Source organism: Clinocottus analis, unplaced genomic scaffold (genome assembly GCF_023055335.1).
Source record: "Clinocottus analis isolate CAN_PGR_092001 unplaced genomic scaffold, fCliAna1.0.p SCAF_84, whole genome shotgun sequence".
Classification (NCBI taxonomy): Eukaryota; Metazoa; Chordata; class Actinopteri; order Perciformes; family Cottidae; genus Clinocottus; species Clinocottus analis.
Genome location: NW_027176245.1, coordinates 69,488 through 86,593, shown reverse-complemented (window position 1 = coordinate 86,593; position 17,106 = coordinate 69,488). Strand labels below are relative to the sequence as shown.

The window sequence follows — 17,106 nt, the reverse complement described above, 5'->3', positions numbered from 1 at the left end:
TGGAAGACGCAGGAACCATAAACCAACACGAGTCCGTCCATCCGACTGCGTGGCCAGCCGCAGTTGTAGTTGCAGAAGTATAATTCAGCCTTAAATCAGCCTTTACTACGCGTCGCGTTGTTTTTTTTCCAGTGTGAGAAATACGATGTGTGGCGGGAGAGCGTGATTTAAGACCGAAATGCGTGACAGTCACGCTCAATGCGTGACACTTGAGAGGCCTGCACACCTGGCGGCATGGCGGTGGATTGCAGAGCGACGCGGTCCCTCGACGCAGAACTTTGAATGCTCAACGGCGGCGTCATGCATGCAACGACGTGACGCATCGGAAGCTGCGGAGTTCAGCACTGCTCGGCGGTGGTCGAAGTGGCTTCGTGGCTCCACGCGGGGCAACAGGAGCGTCTCTTTTTCTTTAGTTCTCCTTGTGTTTTAAATGAGAACAACAACAAAAGAAACCAAACCAAGTTCATGTCTTCTTTGATGAAACCACTAGGGGGCGACAATGATGAACAAATTTGACAATTCTTTACACGTGTTGACTTTCTGAATGTGTGTGTGTGTGTGTGTGTGTGTGTGTGTGTGTGTGTGTGTGTGTGTGTGTGTGTGTGTGTGTGTGTGTGTGTGTGTGTGTATCCTATGAGCCAGAGGAAGGCCAGCATGTGGTCCTCATGAGTACTACACAGGGATGAGAGTCTGTGGCCAGGAGCATCACTCATATCATGACTCTGCAGTGGTCGGGTGTATTAAGGATGGACAGGAGGAGGAGTACAGAGCAGTGGTGATGACTTTGTGGAGTGGGCCGGTCAGAATCACCTGCTTCTGAACGTGGGCAAGACCAGAGAGATGCTGGTGGACTTCAGGAGGAAGACAACAGCTCCGAGACCTCTGAGCGTCCTGGGAGAGGACATGGACATAGTGGTGGAGTACAAGTACCTGGGTGTCTCCATCGACAGCCGACTGAACTGGAAGGCCAACATCAACGCTGCCTACAAGAAGGGGATGAGTCGACTCTTTTTCCTGAGGAAGCTTCGATCCTTCAACGTGTGCAGCAAGATGCTGGAGTTGTTCTATCAGTCGGTTGTGGCCAGCGTCTTGTACTTCTCCATCGTCTGCTGGGGGAGCAGCATTGGAGCCGGTGACACCAACAGACTTAACAAGCTGGTTAAGAAAGCCGGCTCCATCATCGGCTGCAAGCAGGAGCATCTGGAACAGCTGGTGGAGAGGAGGACACTAAAGAAACTATTGTCCATGTTGGAGAACCCGGACCACCCTCTCCAGCAGCTCCTGCAGGGTCAGCGGAGCACCTTCTCTAAAAGACTCATCACGCTGCCACAAGGACCGCTACAGGAAGGCATTCCTACGCTCGGCCATAAGACTATACAATAAATCCCTCGAGTCCAGATCCGTGGACTAATTCTCACTGTACACTGTACACATATATAGATAATACTGATGTATATATGTTATGTATGTTGCATACATATATTTTGCATTTTGCACATTGCACTCAGTTTTACATTTAATTTAAATCAAACCTCTGAATACACTGCATTTAATTTAATTTCAGTTTGCATTTAATTTATCCCCCGAATACACTGCTGTGTTTTGCTTGTTGTGTATGTTTTGCACATGTGTATGTGTGTATGTATGTGTACATGTGTGTATGTATGTGTACATGCATGTATGTATGTATGCATGTATGTGTATGTATGTGTATGCGTGTGTATGTGTATGTATGTGTGTACGTGTGTATATATATCTATATATATGTATATGTGTATATATATATATATATGTGTATATGTATGTGCGCGGGCCACGGGTGGGTGTGTATGTGTAGGTATGTGTATATGTATGTATGTATATATGTATATGTGTATATGTATATGTTTGTATATATGTATGTGTATGTATGTATGTATGTGTGTGTGTATGTGTATATGTATGTATGTATGTGTGTATATATGTATATGTAGATATGTGTGTATGTATATGTGTGCTGATATGTGTATATATATATATATATATATATATATATATGTATGTATCCATTTCGCTTGCTTGCATGTATGTATATATATATATATATATATATATATATATATATATATATATATATATATATATATATATATATATATATATATATATATATACTTATTTCTTACTTATGTATATATCTGTTACCCCTGTTCCTGTTATTATTTATTTTATTTTATTTTATCATCTGTGTGTTTAGCTTAGCTTATGGCATTGGGACGCTGCTAGTATGACAAAAAAATTCTCCTTGGAGATTAATAAAGTACTTTTCATTCATTCATTTCATTCATATCACAACAACAACAACATGAACAACAACATGAACACAGGTTAAAGGTCATCTCCACGTGTCAGTAGTGAAACGCCTGCAACACAAACTGTCACGTGTGTTCTTTGTGTGCTCTCTGGTGGAGCTGCAGCCTGGAGGCAACGGCTTCAGGCTGTCACAGCAGCATCCTGCTGGTCTGCCCCCTGCAGGCCAGATGGAGCTACTGCAGGAGCTACATCACTGCCCACGTTCAATGGGCTCAGAGCTGTGAAAATGGGTTAGAAATATGATCCATTGTTCATGCATCACTGATTTAAAATCCTGTGAAATGTCAACTCTTCAGGTTTCTAACAACGCATTTCTTTCAGACGAATTCAATATGTTTCATTGGGTTTATTGACATTAACAAACAAATGTTCATTCAACCCTCAAAGAAAAGCCAGTTTGTGTTAAACCCCACATCCTTCCTGCATGTCAGCGACATGACGAGCAGACAACATGAAGTCTCCCTGAGACGAGCGTCACTACATCACGCACAAGAAAAGAAGATTTAACACAATGAAGAACATTCAGTAAAACATTAAACAGCTAAAAACAGAATACAAGTTAGTGCAGATGAAGAAATACAGTGCAGAGAAACATACATAACATGTTCACATGTATGAATACTTTTCATCTTGTCATGAGGACAGAATGTTCTCAACACGCGTGTGCTCCTGCGTGACAGCTTTCTGGAAGCTGCTGGCGTGTCATTAGTCTCAAACCTATTGTGAAGCTCCTGTTTCTCGGGTTAGAGGCCTCAGCTCAGAATGCAGAGGCGCTGCTTCTTGTGTCATCGTGTCTCACGCTTTGAGGGAGAACGTTTGCTAATTACAGAGGAATGTTTGAAAGTCACACACATGCAGCAAAAACCCCTCAGGTTCAAAACACTGAAAGAATCCAGTCCAGGAGGATTTCTGAAGCCTGTGATTGACATGTGGGCGTGTCCATATGGGCATGGAGGAAGGACCTAAAGACGTGATGAAGACTCACCTGATTTCACGTAGTGGAAGTTTTATGTGATCGTTTATTAAGAACGGTGAAATGAAACATGGATTTATTAAAGTTCATTTAACCACAATGCATTGCAGCAAAAGCAGATTTGATGATGTAGAAAGTTAGTTCACATGCACACACACACACACACACACACACACACACACACACACACACACACACACACACACACACACTCCTCTTAGCCCCGGGCCCAGTGGGCCTGAACATCCTGATACATTTAATAAAACGTTTACCTCATATGTAATATAAATGCGTAGGAGGCAGTGTGTACAGTGTGTACAGTGTGTACAGTGTGTACAGTGTGTACAGTGTGTAGTGTGTACAGTGTGTACAGTGTGTAGTGTGTACAGTGTGTACAGTGTGTAGTGTGTACAGTGTGTACAGTGTGTACAGTGTGTAGTGTGTACAGTGTGTACAGTGTGTTCAGTGTGTACAGTGTGTAGTGTGTACAGTGTGTACAGTGTGTACAGTGTGTACAATGTGTAGTGTGTACAGTGTGTAGTGTGTACAGTGTGTACAGTGTGTACAGTGTACAGTGTGTACAGTGTGTACAGTGTGTACAGTGTGTAGTGTGTACAGTGTGTAGTGTGTACAGTGTGTACAGTGTGTACAGTGTGTAGTGTGTACAGTGTGTACAGTGTGTACAGTGTGTAGTGTGTACAGTGTGTAGTGTGTACAGTGTGTACAGTGTGTTCAGTGTGTACAGTGTGTAGTGTGTACAGTGTGTACAGTGTGTAGTGTGTACAGTGTGTACAGTGTGTAGTGTGTACAGTGTGTACAGTGTGTACAGTGTGTAGTGTGTACAGTGTGTACAGTGTGTACAGTGTACAGTGTGTAGTGTGTACAGTGTGTACAGTGTGTACAGTGTGTAGTGTGCAGTGTGTAGTGTGTTCAGTGTGTACAGTGTGTTCAGTGTGTACAGTGTGTACAGTGTGTAGTGTGTACAGTGTGTAGTGTGTGTAGTGTGTGTAGTGTGTACAGTGTGTAGTGTGTACAGTGTGTTCAGTGTGTACAGTGTGTTCAGTGTGTACAGTGTGTAGTGTGTACAGTGTGTTCAGTGTGTACAGTGTGTACAGTGTGTTCAGTGTGTTCAGTGTGTACAGTGTGTGTAGTGTGTACAGTGTGTAGGGTTTACAGTGTGTAGTGTGTACAGTGTATAGTGTGTACAGTGTGTACAGTGTGTACAGTGCGTAGTGTGTACAGTGTGTACAGTGTGTACAGTGTGTGGTGTGCGATACAAATAAAATGTATTATTATTAAACCTATTGTGAAGCTCCTGTTTCTCGGGTTAGAGGCCTCAGCTCAGAATGCAGAGGCGCTGCTTCTTGTGTCATCGTGTCTCACGCTTTGAGGGAGAACGTTTGCTAATTACAGAGGAATGTTTGAAAGTCACACACATGCAGCAAAAACCCCTCAGGTTCAAAACACTGAAAGAATCCAGTCCAGGAGGATTTCTGAAGCCTGTGATTGACATGTGGGCGTGTCCATATGGGCATGGAGGAAGGACCTAAAGACGTGATGAAGACTCACCTGATTTCACGGAGTGGAAGTTTTATGTGATCGTTTATTAAGAACGGTGAAATGAAACATGGATTTATTAAAGTTCATTTAACCACAATGCATTGCAGCAAAAGCAGATTTGATGATGTAGAAAGTTAGTTCACATGCACACACACACACACACACACACACACGCACACACACACACACACACACTCCTCTTAGCCCCGGGCCCAGTGGGCCTGAACATCCTGATACATTTAATAAAACGTTTACCTCATATGTAATATAAATGCGTAGGAGGCAGTGTGTACAGTGTGTACAGTGTGTACAGTGTGTAGTGTGTACAGTGTACAGTGTGTACAGTGTGTACAGTGTGTACAGTGTGTAGTGTGTACAGTGTGTACAGTGTGTACAGTGTGTACAGTGTGTACAGTGTGTACAGTGTGTAGTGTGTACAGTGTGTACAGTGTGTACAGTGTGTAGTGTGTACAGTGTACAGTGTGTACAGTGTGTACAGTGTGTACAGTGTGTAGTGTGTACAGTGTGTACAGTGTGTAGTGTGTACAGTGTGTAGTGTGTACAGTGTGTACAGTGTGTTCAGTGTGTACAGTGTGTACAGTGTGTACAATGTGTAGTGTGTACAGTGTGTACAGTGTGTAGTGTGTACAGTGTGTACAGTGTGTTCAGTGTACAGTGTGTACAGTGTGTACAGTGTGTACAGTGTGTACAGTGTGTACAGTGTGTAGTGTGTACAGTGTGTACAGTGTGTTCAGTGTGTACAGTGTGTAGTGTGTACAGTGTGTACAGTGTGTAGGGTGTACAGTGTGTACAGTGTGTACAGTGTGTACAATGTGTAGTGTGTACAGTGTGTAGTGTGTACAGTGTGTACAGTGTGTTCAGTGTACAGTGTGTACAGTGTGTAGTGTGTACAGTGTGTACAGTGTGTAGTGTGTAGTGTGTTCAGTGTGTACAGTGTGTACAGTGTGTAGTGTGTACAGTGTGTACAGTGTGTAGTGTGCAGTGTGTAGTGTGTTCAGTGTGTACAGTGTGTACAGTGTACAGTGTGTACAGTGTGTACAGTGTGTACAGTGTGTAGTGTGCAGTGTGTAGTGTGTTCAGTGTGTACAGTGTGTACAGTGTGTAGTGTGTACAGTGTGTACAGTGTGTAGTGTGCAGTGTGTAGTGTGTTCAGTGTGTACAGTGTGTTCAGTGTGTACAGTGTGTACAGTGTGTAGTGTGTACAGTGTGTACAGTGTGTTCAGTGTGTACAGTGTGTAGTGTGTACAGTGTGTACAGTGTGTAGGGTGTACAGTGTGTACAGTGTGTACAATGTGTAGTGTGTACAGTGTGTACAGTGTGTAGTGTGTACAGTGTGTACAGTGTACAGTGTGTACAGTGTGTAGTGTGTACAGTGTGTAGTGTGTACAGTGTGTTCAGTGTGTACAGTGTGTAGTGTGTACAGTGTGTAGTGTGTAGTGTGTGGTCATTAAAACGTGTGTGATTCATGTTCTTCACAGTAAATGAGTCTAGGCCAATGAGCTGGAGGTGAAAGGTCATGACCGGTATCTTTTGTCTTGAGATGAAACATGGATGCGGGGCCCTCTGACCAGAACAGCACTTAAGGGACCCACGTTGTTGTGCTGCTTGTTTTCTCATCCTCCATAACTAACTCAAAGAAGTCATATCTCATGATAGTGTTCATCAGCTATATGAAGCAGCTTCAGGCAGAGAGAACTCCATGTTCTGGATTCCTGAGTTATTCCTCTGAAGAGCAAGTTGTGTAACAGACCTCCAGGTGACAAGAAGCCCGTTTGGGGAGTTTTGGAGATGTGAAGTCTTGCGTCATTCTTTGTGGGCGTGATGAGGAGCACCTGCATAAAAAGAGATGGAGACACACAGCAGGCACATCGGGCCGAGAGGAGAGACCAGACCTTCACCTGCAGAGCTCCATCTCCCTGCTGCTCGTCCAGACCTCCACCTGCAGAGCTCCATCTCCCTGCTGCTCATCCAGACCTCCACCTGCAGAGCTCCATCTCTCATCCAGACGGTAAGAGGCTTCCTCTCTGCCGGGGTTCATGTGTCTGCACCTGTTCCTCTCACTAGACACCACCTTTCCTCTCAGTAAACACCACCTGTTCCTCTCACTAGACACCACCTGTTCCTCTCACTAGACACCACCTTTCCTCTCAGTAAACACCACCTGTTCCTCTCAGTAAACACCACCTGTTCCTCTCAGTAAACACCACCTTTCCTCTCAGTAAACACCACCTGTTCCTCTCAGTAAACACCACCTTTCCTCTCAGTAAACACCACCTGTTCCTCTCAGTAAACACCACCTGTTCCTCTCAGTAAACACCACCTTTCCTCTCAGTAAACACCACCTGTTCCTCTCAGTAAACACCACCTGTTCCTCTCAGTAAACACCACCTTTCCTCTCAGTAAACACCACCTGTTCCTCTCAGTAAACACCACCTTTCCTCTCAGTAAACACCACCTGTTCCTCTCAGTAAACACCACCTGTTCCTCTCAGTAAACACCACCTTTCCTCTCAGTAAACACCACCTGTTCCTCTCAGTAAACACCACCTTTCCTCTCAGTAAACACCACCTGTTCCTCTCAGTAAACACCACCTGTTCCTCTCAGTAAACACCACCTGTTCCTCTCAGTAAACACCACCTTTCCTCTCCCAGCTCTCCACAGCCTCCTGCAGCGTCTCATCATGACACCAGTTGCTCTGCTGCTGCTTCTTGCAGGTGAGCAGCCGTTCAAAGGGTCCAGCTTTACTTTAGAATACAACCTTTTTGTTTTAAAGGCTTTTAATAAGTAAAAAGTCTTTTTTTCCTGTCTGCTTTAAACCCAGATTTTCTTTTAATTGCTACATTCAAAACATTTGCTGTGAAATCGATACAAATGAATAAAGTTCATTGAATCAACATCAGTGAGTCTCGTTGGGACGATTCATTCCACAGATTCAGTTGTTCATAAAGGCTTTAACTACTTACGTCTATGAATTAAATGATGGATCCAGACACTGAAAGAAAAATATATATTTGTGTTAAGTTTAATCTTTTAAGTCAGAAGTGAGTATTAATTGTTGTGTTTCTGTTCTTTTCCTTCACCTGCAGCTGCTGTCAGCCAGGTGGACTCTGGAAACATAGTACTGACACCTACTGGTGGACATGTGGACATCAGCCGCTGTCCCATCGTCTTCCATGGACAATCCTTCTCATGGCTGCATGTGAGTAAAATAAACTATATTTAAACTCAATTATATTCTGGTTATTAATCTGAGTCGTCCACATGAAATAGAAATAGTAGAAGAACAACATTTTCCTGTAGTGGAGTATTACTATAAAGTAAGTGAAGATACTACAATACAAGTAGCTCAAAGTTGTAGTAAAGAACAACAGCTCACCTGCATCTCAGTCTCAGTCTCCTGGTCGTCATCACTGACCTTTCAGATTTGTTCTCTCACTAAATATTACCCACAAACCCCCAAATGACCAGCGAGCTGACTGTGAGCGTCACGTCCTTCTGTCCAATGCAGAACAGCTCATGTTAAAAAACCTACAGGAGGAAATGTGGGACAGAAAGTTTCTAAAAATAAGAAAAATGATTCTTGTTTTTAAGAAATAACAAAAAACACTGTGAACAGTAAAAATGTTAAATGAGATGAAATGATGCTGATTTCTAACAGATCAATATTGTTGTTACTTCATTAATGTTGTGTGTATTTTCTTTCTTTTTTTAACAGGTGGCGTTTGATTCAATTTTAAATTTTATAGTTTGTTTTAAAAAGTCGCCAAAGGATGTGTCAAAGGACTGTGTGGTGCTGGATAGCGGAGAGGAAACGAACAATGTGGTCGTTTCTTACAGCGATGACCAGCAAAACCCTGGATCAGCACTTCATTTGGCTCTGTCGAGCATTACAGGCACATCATCGTGCAATATTAACCTCACATTAAAAAAAGGAGGATTCATTATAGTAAGTCTTCATCAGTTTCATGTTTTTTTTACGTTGATGTTTTTTTGTAAAACATGACGTTTATTTCTAAAATATTTTGGACTCACTTTATAATATTCTGTCTCTTGTCTGTTTTATTTTTTCAGTATGTGTTGTATTTTTACAACATTGACAAACAAGCAGCTCTCCGCATTTACAATGCAGATGCTAAAGTTTCAGCTGTAAGTACATGTGAAGAGTGACTTTGTTATGACCTTGACCCGACCTGCTTCATGACGAGGGAGCAGAGGACGAGACCTCAGCCGGTCGGTTCCTCTCGTGATTTAGTTCCAGTCCAGTCTTTTCCAACCAGCTGGAGTTCAAACTTTTCATGAGCCCGTCTGGGTTTTTCAAACATTTCTGGGTAATTTAAAGAAAAAGCTTCTTGAATCTAATTGTAAAATATGGAGGCACAAAGTATTGATGTCTCATAATTAGGCAGGGGCAGAAGCCCCGCCCCCTCTCAGATTCAACCAGTCTGGGAGGTGAAGGGTTAACTTCTGGTCATGTGATGCTGAGGTCACCACTGCTCTCTCTGTCCCACTGAAACATCCTAAAGCTGAACACAAACACAAGAAAAGGAGATTGAGAAGTTCTCCACTGGAATGTTTTAACCTGGATTTGTGTCCAACACATTTTCTAGATGCTGAGGACGGTAGTCAATGACGAAACTGATGTTTTCAAGACATTTACTGTTCAAACAATGAAGACAGGAGGTTACATGGACATAAGCTCATGCAGAAACGCAGGTAGGAACATAAGGTGGACTGGGACTCTTCGGGGATCCTCTAAAAACATGTGAAATCTGATGATTGCTCTGTTATTTCCATCTCTTGAAGTGGATATCAAACTAATTTCATGAACCTTTTTCCAAAAAACCCCTCATTCCCTCCCAGATGGTGATATTTTACTATACGGTCACAGCAAGGTACTGGATCCTGACACCTGCTCCTCTGAGGTCTGCAGCCGCGCTACAGGCTTCACTAAGGTCACATGTAAAGCCCCAAATGTTTGCCTCGGCAACAACAAGTAAATATGTCCTCTTTTATATTTGGAAGACATCTTTGATGAATGTTAGGCTTTTCCCACAATGCAACACAATAAACATGATTACACATGAATAGTCATTATATTAGAGTTATTAGAGTTGTTGTCATAGACAAGGGTTGTCTCTTTGCGTCTCCATCAGGTGTGGAGTCCTCCCTGTGTGCACTGTGACCGGATCCTCCGTCATCGATTTCCACGGCAGACTCTTCTCCATCAAGGATCGCTGTAGATACAGTCTGATGAATCCTCGGCAAGGAGTTGGTTCTGTGATCAGTGCGGGTTTCCTGGAGCGACGCCGCAAAGATGCGTCTCACCTGGACCATGTGCTAATCACTCACTCAAATAAGAACTTTACTCTGGGACAAGGTGGAACAGCTGTGGTAAGCTAATCCACCTGAACAGAGTCTTCATGGGGTCCTTTGATGCTCTGAGGATCAGGAGCCAGGAGCTACTTTGTGTTGAACAAAGACTTTCTATAGATGGAGCAGGGGGAGAAGTATCAAGCAGCATGAAATAGAAATACTCCAGTGAAGCTTTGCAGACATACTTCAGTATTTGTGCACACGCTCCTTCAATGCAATCAGGATCTGTTAGTGGCGCTGTTTACTTCTATGGAACCAGGTTTAAAGCTCACTCATTGGCTCTCACAGCCTTCAGCTGTCAGATATGGACTTCCTGTTATTAGTTCATGTTGTGGATGATTTATTATTCTACTGTGATGTCCCCTCGAGAGAGGCGATGTATAAACTTACCTTTTTACTGAATCTACAACATCAAGATGATGTTAGACGTGTGATGCTCATCAGTGTTTCCTTCCCGTCTCCTCTCTGCTGCAGGTCGAAGGAAAACCTCTGAAGCTCAGCTCCACGGCTCAGGAGGTTCACGGGGTGAAGCTCTCCAAGGACCAGACCGGAGTCACTGCAGAGCTGTTGTCCTCCAAGGTCAAGGTCTTTTTTGATGGCAACACTGCACACGTGTCAGGTACAGCACGCTACATCCTCTCTGAGTTTCAGAATAAAAGCTCTGCTCATGAGGCTCAACAGCCATTGATTTGCTTCTGATTGTCTCCTGACATCTCCCAGGAGCCCCGGTGGGTGTACAGGGTCTGTGTGGAGACCCCCGTGAAAAAAGCCTGACCACCACCGCTGCTGCTATGAAGACCCTTGTGACTGAGTACGACTTGGTCTCACCTTGATGCGCTGACTGATATTCATTGTTTATTCGTGTCTCTGTTCCAATGCAATGTGCCGTTTGTCGCCCCCTAGCTGCGCGACTCTGCACAAGGACGCCGCCGACAGTACGATCGACTGCAAGAGCTCCACCGAACGGTAAGAAGTGACCCAGCAAAACACCGAGCGCTCCCTTCACCGTACATTCCCGTGTGCCGCGACGCTGTCATGTGACCGCGGTGGAAGGTGAACACTAATAAGACCCGCCCCTTCCTCTCTGCATGGACCAGCTGTAATCTCCTGAAGCAAGCTCCCTTCACTGCTGGTCACAAGCTCACTGACCCTCAGCCCTTCATAGACGCCTGCATAGAGACTCTGTGCAAATACCCGGCGGTGGACGGTCTCAAGTGCCAGTTCATGGAGGCCTACGCCGAGTCCTACAGACTGAAGGCCAATGTCGATCTGGCCGACTGGAGGTTAAAGGTCAACTGCTGTAAGACCCTCCTTCACTTTGACCTCGTAAAGCATCATCACATTCATATATAATCTTTACCTGGAAAGGAACATGTATCCATTGTGTGTGTGTGTGTGTGTGTGTGTGTGTGTGTGTGTGTGTGTGTAGCTGTCCCTAAGGCTTCCTGTCTGCAGCATCACTGCAGCAAACACGAGTTCTGTGGCGAGAAGCTCGGTGAAAGACATTGCTTCTGTCGGGCCTTGTTCTCCTCCAACTACACCGACACTTTAGGTACACACACTGCGGCTACACACACTGCTGCTGCACACACTGCTGCTGCACACACTGCTTTAGGTACAGTGCTACGCAGTTTGCATGTGTGCATTCATCTGTCTGCATTCTGAAGCTGTTGCTGCAGGACTTGGTTTCTTATGGTTTCTTATGGAGCACATGCTCAGGGGATATTTGACGTGATGTGCTGTCGGGTGTTCAGGCGAGCCGGCGGTCTGCAAGAAGGACTCTGCCACGGTTTCTCTGGCCGGATGTCTGCTGCAGGAGAAAGGCATCGACTACACCGTCCTCCACCTCAAAGACCCCACCTGCAAAGGCCTCATGGACAAGGACACCCACATGGTGACCTTCAGCTTCGACAGCAGCAAAGCCTGCGGGACCAAAGTGTCGGTGGGTTCTGTCCTCCGGTCTGTTGTCTCAACACAAGTGAAACACACTGGTGTCAGCGAGTGACAATGACTTGTGTTGCTGTCTCCTCTAGACGACCGACACCCAGATCCTCTACAAGAACGCCATCGTGACGAGGGACGCCTCCAAGGCCGGCGTCATCACCCGCCACGACCAAGTCAACATCGACTTCTCCTGCCTCTACAAGAAGCCCGACATCACGAGTGTGTCCTTCAAGATCAAAAGCAGGTGTGTGTGGAGGAGGCGGAGCTTCACCTGCTTGTTCATGTGCAGCTTGTTGTAGTTTGACACGGCTGACGTGTGTGTGTGTGTGTGTGTGTGTGTGTGTGTGTGTGTGTGTCTGCAGCTCTGTGGTAAAGGAGATTGTGTCTGGGGACTGGAAATACACTCTGATGATGAACGCCTACACCGACGCCGGCCGCACGAGCCTCATCAGCAAGACCACGGCCGTCAAGCTGAACCAGCAGATCTGGGTGGAGCTGAAGACCACGGGGCTGGACGGGGGCATGGTCTCCGTGGTGACCGACTCCTGCTGGGCCACCAACGAGGCGAAAGCTAACAGCACCGTGAAATACCACCTCGTCAAGGACGGGTGAGAGCAAGGAACTCTTCGTCAGCTGCTGTGAGAGTCGTCTGCAGAGGAACTCATCGTCTTGTTGTCCTGTTTCTGAGCAGATGCCCGAACAAAGCTGACGGCACGGTGAAGATGGAGGGAAACGGGAAGGGAACCTCCACCGTCTTCTCTTTCAACATGTTCGAGTTCTCTGCGAAGAAATCTGAGATCTACCTCCACTGCAAACTGGAGCTGTGCATCACTACGGGCTCCAAGCCCTGTGCTCCGGTATGTCTTCTTCTTTGGTTGCAATTCATGATATTATATTCATGACATATTAATAATGTTCAGGTGGCCTCACCGTCCTCTCTGTGTTTCAGGTCTGCCCCAGTAAGAGGAAGCGCAGATCTTCTGGATCTGAAGCTGCAGATGGGAACCCAGCACTCATCACTATGGCCTGGAGCAAGTAGGAGAAGACCCCGCCCCCTTTTGACCAACGACCTGGACATGAAAGAATGAATTTAATGGGTTTCTAATGAATTATATGATTGCATTATAATTGATTACATGGTATTTTTGCGGGTGAACATGTAGAGTTCTACCTGTGTGTGGGGTGATACTGGGTGAGAGGGTTTTACTGCAGTACTTCCTGGTGCTGTGGGTTCTTTTCATTAAAATACACATCATGTGTTGTACTTTAAATGCACACAGCCTGAATGACACCTCGTTGATGCAGAAACACAATCTCTGTGTTTCTGTGACGTGAAGCTAGAAGAAGTTTGTCAGGTTTCAGATGCAAATGAAGGAAAAATACTGATGTGAAGATTAAAAAGTGATTATCAGATTGAAGTTAATGAAGTTAAATGAAGTTAATGAAGATTGTCAATTTAAACTGTGGCTGTAATTACACAGAGACAAGCTGGTGAACAATGATTATGTTACTATGAGCATCAAAAAGACCAAAAAATGAATAAAGGGAGTGGGTAAAACAAACATGAGTCTCATTCATTCATTTTATCCATCATGTGTTCATGTGCTTGCTCCATGTTGTTCTGTGTTTGCTGAACTCCCCAAAATGTTTTGAAGTGCTTGGATTTGAGGAGGCGGGTATACAAGTAGAAAACATGTAACTTCCTGTTGCCAGTAGGTGGCGCTATGACTAGGATTAAAAATGACCACATGGATGTCTTCAGGGTCAGGAGGTCATGACGTGTGAGAAATATGGAGCAGATTGCATAATGTAGGGCCGAGTTAAAGAAAATGGCGTCTCTTTGGCGCTGCTCTGCGCGCATAGTTCCATGATTTTAAAATCCTTTGATAACTTTTTCCTGCAAAGGTCTCAAGATCATATTGCCCGAATGTGAAATCAATCAGATTAAATCTCTAGGAGGAATTGGTTGGAGTTTAACGCCTGAAAACAAGGAAAATACCAAAATTGAGAGATTCACTATAGCGCCCCCTAGAAATTTAATATCCTGCAAAAATGTGGGTATGTTAAGGGACTCGATGTTGACATATGCTACAAAGTTTGTGAGGATCGGCCAAGTGATTTGGGAGTAATATGTATTGACGTACTAAGTCACGCCCCTGAGAGGTTAATGGTTCATATCTTCCAAACGCGATGAGATGTCAACCAATGTGAAAGTAAACGTGATCACAGTGAACCAATAATGATCCACAGAAAGTTTCGTCAGAATCGGACCCAGCGTTTAGGAGGAGGTGGAAATAAAGTGTTTTTACAAAATTCAAAATGGCGAAGAAGAAGTCCCACCTGGACATGTGTGCCAAACTGCAAGTCATCAGTCATAGTTGGAAAAAAGCGTGTGCTTTCACAACTAAAGGGGGCGCTAGCGAACAATTTTTTTTCAACTGTAGGTTTGGCCCAAGCACCTCTTTTCCCTGAGCCAAACAAATAAAAGCAAAGCAAATGAGAATAATAAGAAACGGCTGAATTTCAACTGGTCCTCCACTCCGACTGCCTCAGCGCTCAAGGCTGATTTATACTTTGGTTTTACACAGAGACGCAAGCATGCAAGACCCTCCAGACCCTCCAGACCCTCCAGACCCTCCAGACCCTCCAGACCCTCAAGGCCCTGAAGGCCCTCCAGACCCTCCAGACCCTCCAGACCCTCCAGACCCTCAAGGCCCTCCAGACCCTCAAGGCCCTCCAGACCCTCCAGACCCTCCAGACCCTCAAAGCCCTCCAGACCCTCCAGACCCTCAGGCCCCTTGCGTCGTCCCAGCAGCCATCTTGCGTGCGTCACCCAAAATGTCTGACTGTCCATCAAAGCTTCGCGAGCCGTTGGCAGCAGCAAGGCTGTGATTGGTCCGCTAACCACGTCCTTTCTGAGTAATGTGATGGAGTAAATTTCTGCATGTATGTGCGTTATTAATACCCCTGTGTGCATTAGTAATGTGTGTACGGGTATTTGTGCATGTGTGTATGTGTGTGTGTGTGTGTGTGTGTGTGTGTGTGTGTGTGTGTGTGTGTGTGTGTGTGTGAGTGATGGCTGACAGGCGTAGGCCCCGCCACAATAAGAGCCTGTGTAGCAGCGCAGAGGGCAGGAAGAGGGCCGTGAGGGCATGAAGCCGGGTCAAACACCCTGGGAACGGAACGGGGGGGGGGGGGGGGGCAGTGTGTGAGTGTGTGTGTGTGTGTGTGTGTTTGTGTGTGTGTGTGTTTGTGTGTGTGTGTGTTTGTGTGTGCGTGTGTGTGTGTTTGTGTGTGCGTGTGTGTGTGTTTGTGTGTGTGTGTGTGTGTGTGTGTGTGTGTGTGTGTGTGTTTGTGTGTGCGTGTGTGTGTGTTTGTGTGTGTGTGTGTTTGTGTGTGTGTGTGTGTGTGTGTGCGTGTGTGTGTGTTTGTGTGTGCGTGTGTGTGTGTTTGTGTGTGTGTGTGTTTGTGTGTGTGTGTGTGCGTGTGTGTGTGTTTGTGTGTGTGTGTGTGTTTGTGTGCGTTTGTGTTTGTGTGTGTTTGTGTTTGTGTGTGTGTGTGTGTGTGTGTGTGTTTGTGTGTGTGTGTTTGTGTGCGTGTGTGTGTGTGCGTGTGTGTGTTTGTGTGCGTGTGTGTGTTTGTGTTTGTGTGTGAGTGTGTGCGTGTGTGTGTGTTTGTGTGTGTGTGTGTTTGTGTGTGTGTGTTTGTGTGCGTGTGTGTGTGTGCGTGTGTGTGTTTGTGTGCGTGTGTGTGTTTGTGTTTGTGTGTGAGTGTGTGCGTGTGTGTGTGTTTGTGTGTGTGTGTGTGTGTGTGTGTGTGTGTGTGTTTGTGTGTGTGTCGTGGAGAGTCTGAGACGGGTGAGCAGGTCTTTCCCACACCCACTCTTGCTCTCTTTAGAATATGCCACAAGTGTCAACACACACACACACACACACACACAAACACACAAACACACACACACACACACACACAAACACACACACACACACAAACATACACAAACACACACACACTCTCTGGCTGCGGCCGCCCATCACTGGAACGTTTGGGGTCAGGAGGGCCACAATGAGCCGGGTCACGTTCCTGCAGAGGAGAATGTGTGCAGGCAGCAGAACCAGCAGAACCAACAGAACCAACAGAACCAACAGAACCATCAGAACCAACAGAACCAACAGAACCAACAGAACCAGCAGAACAAGCAGAACCAACAGAACCATCAGAGCCAACAGAACCAGCAGAACAAGCAGAACCAACAGAACCATCAGAACAAGCAGAACCGACAGAACCAACAGAACCAGCAGAACCGACAGAATCAACAGAACCAGGCAAACCAGCAGAACCAGTAGAACCAGCAAAACCAGTAGTTCCATCATAACCAACAGAACCTACAAAACCATCAGAACCATCAGAAAATCATAACCAGTTGAACCATCAGAACCAACGGAACCATCAGAACAACAGAACCAAAAGAACCAGCAGACTGATTGGAGATCTGCAGTTTGTTTGATGTGTTTGCAACATAAATGTTACACACATACATGTATAAATAATAATAAATAGTAATAAATACGACGGCTTTATTCTCAGGAATATGAATAAATAATAAGTACATCTTGTCTCTCTCTATGTATTTAGATAATGATATGCATATAAGGCCTGAGGCGTCGAGCAGAATAATACTCCACTTCCTGCCATTCTCTCTCTAAACACACTGATCTTTACTCTTCTCTCACAGAGGAGAACTGACATCACATCACCAGATGGTTACCCTTACTACTGAACATGGACCAAAGAAGGAGTGGTTTGTCCCTCACAGGGACCCTTACTACTGAACATGGACCAAAGAAGGAGTGGTTTGTCCCTCACAGGGACCCTTACTACTG

General features: G+C 45.2%; 1 protein-coding gene across 1 annotated transcript; it reads left to right on the top strand.

The window, feature by feature from the left end:
* Window positions 1-840: 840 nt before the first annotated feature.
* Window positions 841-13,262, top strand: LOC137780694 (uncharacterized). The gene is made up of 16 exons (XM_068568878.1): window positions 841-926; window positions 1,047-1,288; window positions 7,558-7,620; window positions 7,993-8,105; window positions 9,767-9,798; window positions 10,060-10,297; window positions 10,754-10,898; window positions 11,000-11,090; window positions 11,183-11,245; window positions 11,377-11,579; window positions 11,709-11,831; window positions 12,034-12,221; window positions 12,313-12,467; window positions 12,586-12,831; window positions 12,915-13,080; window positions 13,173-13,262. Exons 1-16 carry the CDS (start codon window positions 841-843, stop codon window positions 13,260-13,262), a joined length of 2,244 nt encoding a protein of 747 aa, XP_068424979.1.
* The last annotated feature ends 3,844 nt before the right edge of the window (window positions 13,263-17,106 follow it).

Excerpts from the sequence above, each read along its gene's own strand:
- LOC137780694 (XM_068568878.1), top strand. The coding sequence starts at position 841 with ATGCTGGTGGACTTCAGGAGGAAGACAACAGCTCCGAGACCTCTGAGC. Across the intron at positions 10,298-10,753 it reads GACAAGGTGGAACAGCTGTG|GTCGAAGGAAAACCTCTGAA; the intron begins GTAAGCTAATCC and ends TCTCTGCTGCAG. Across the intron at positions 10,899-10,999 it reads CAACACTGCACACGTGTCAG|GAGCCCCGGTGGGTGTACAG; the intron begins GTACAGCACGCT and ends GACATCTCCCAG.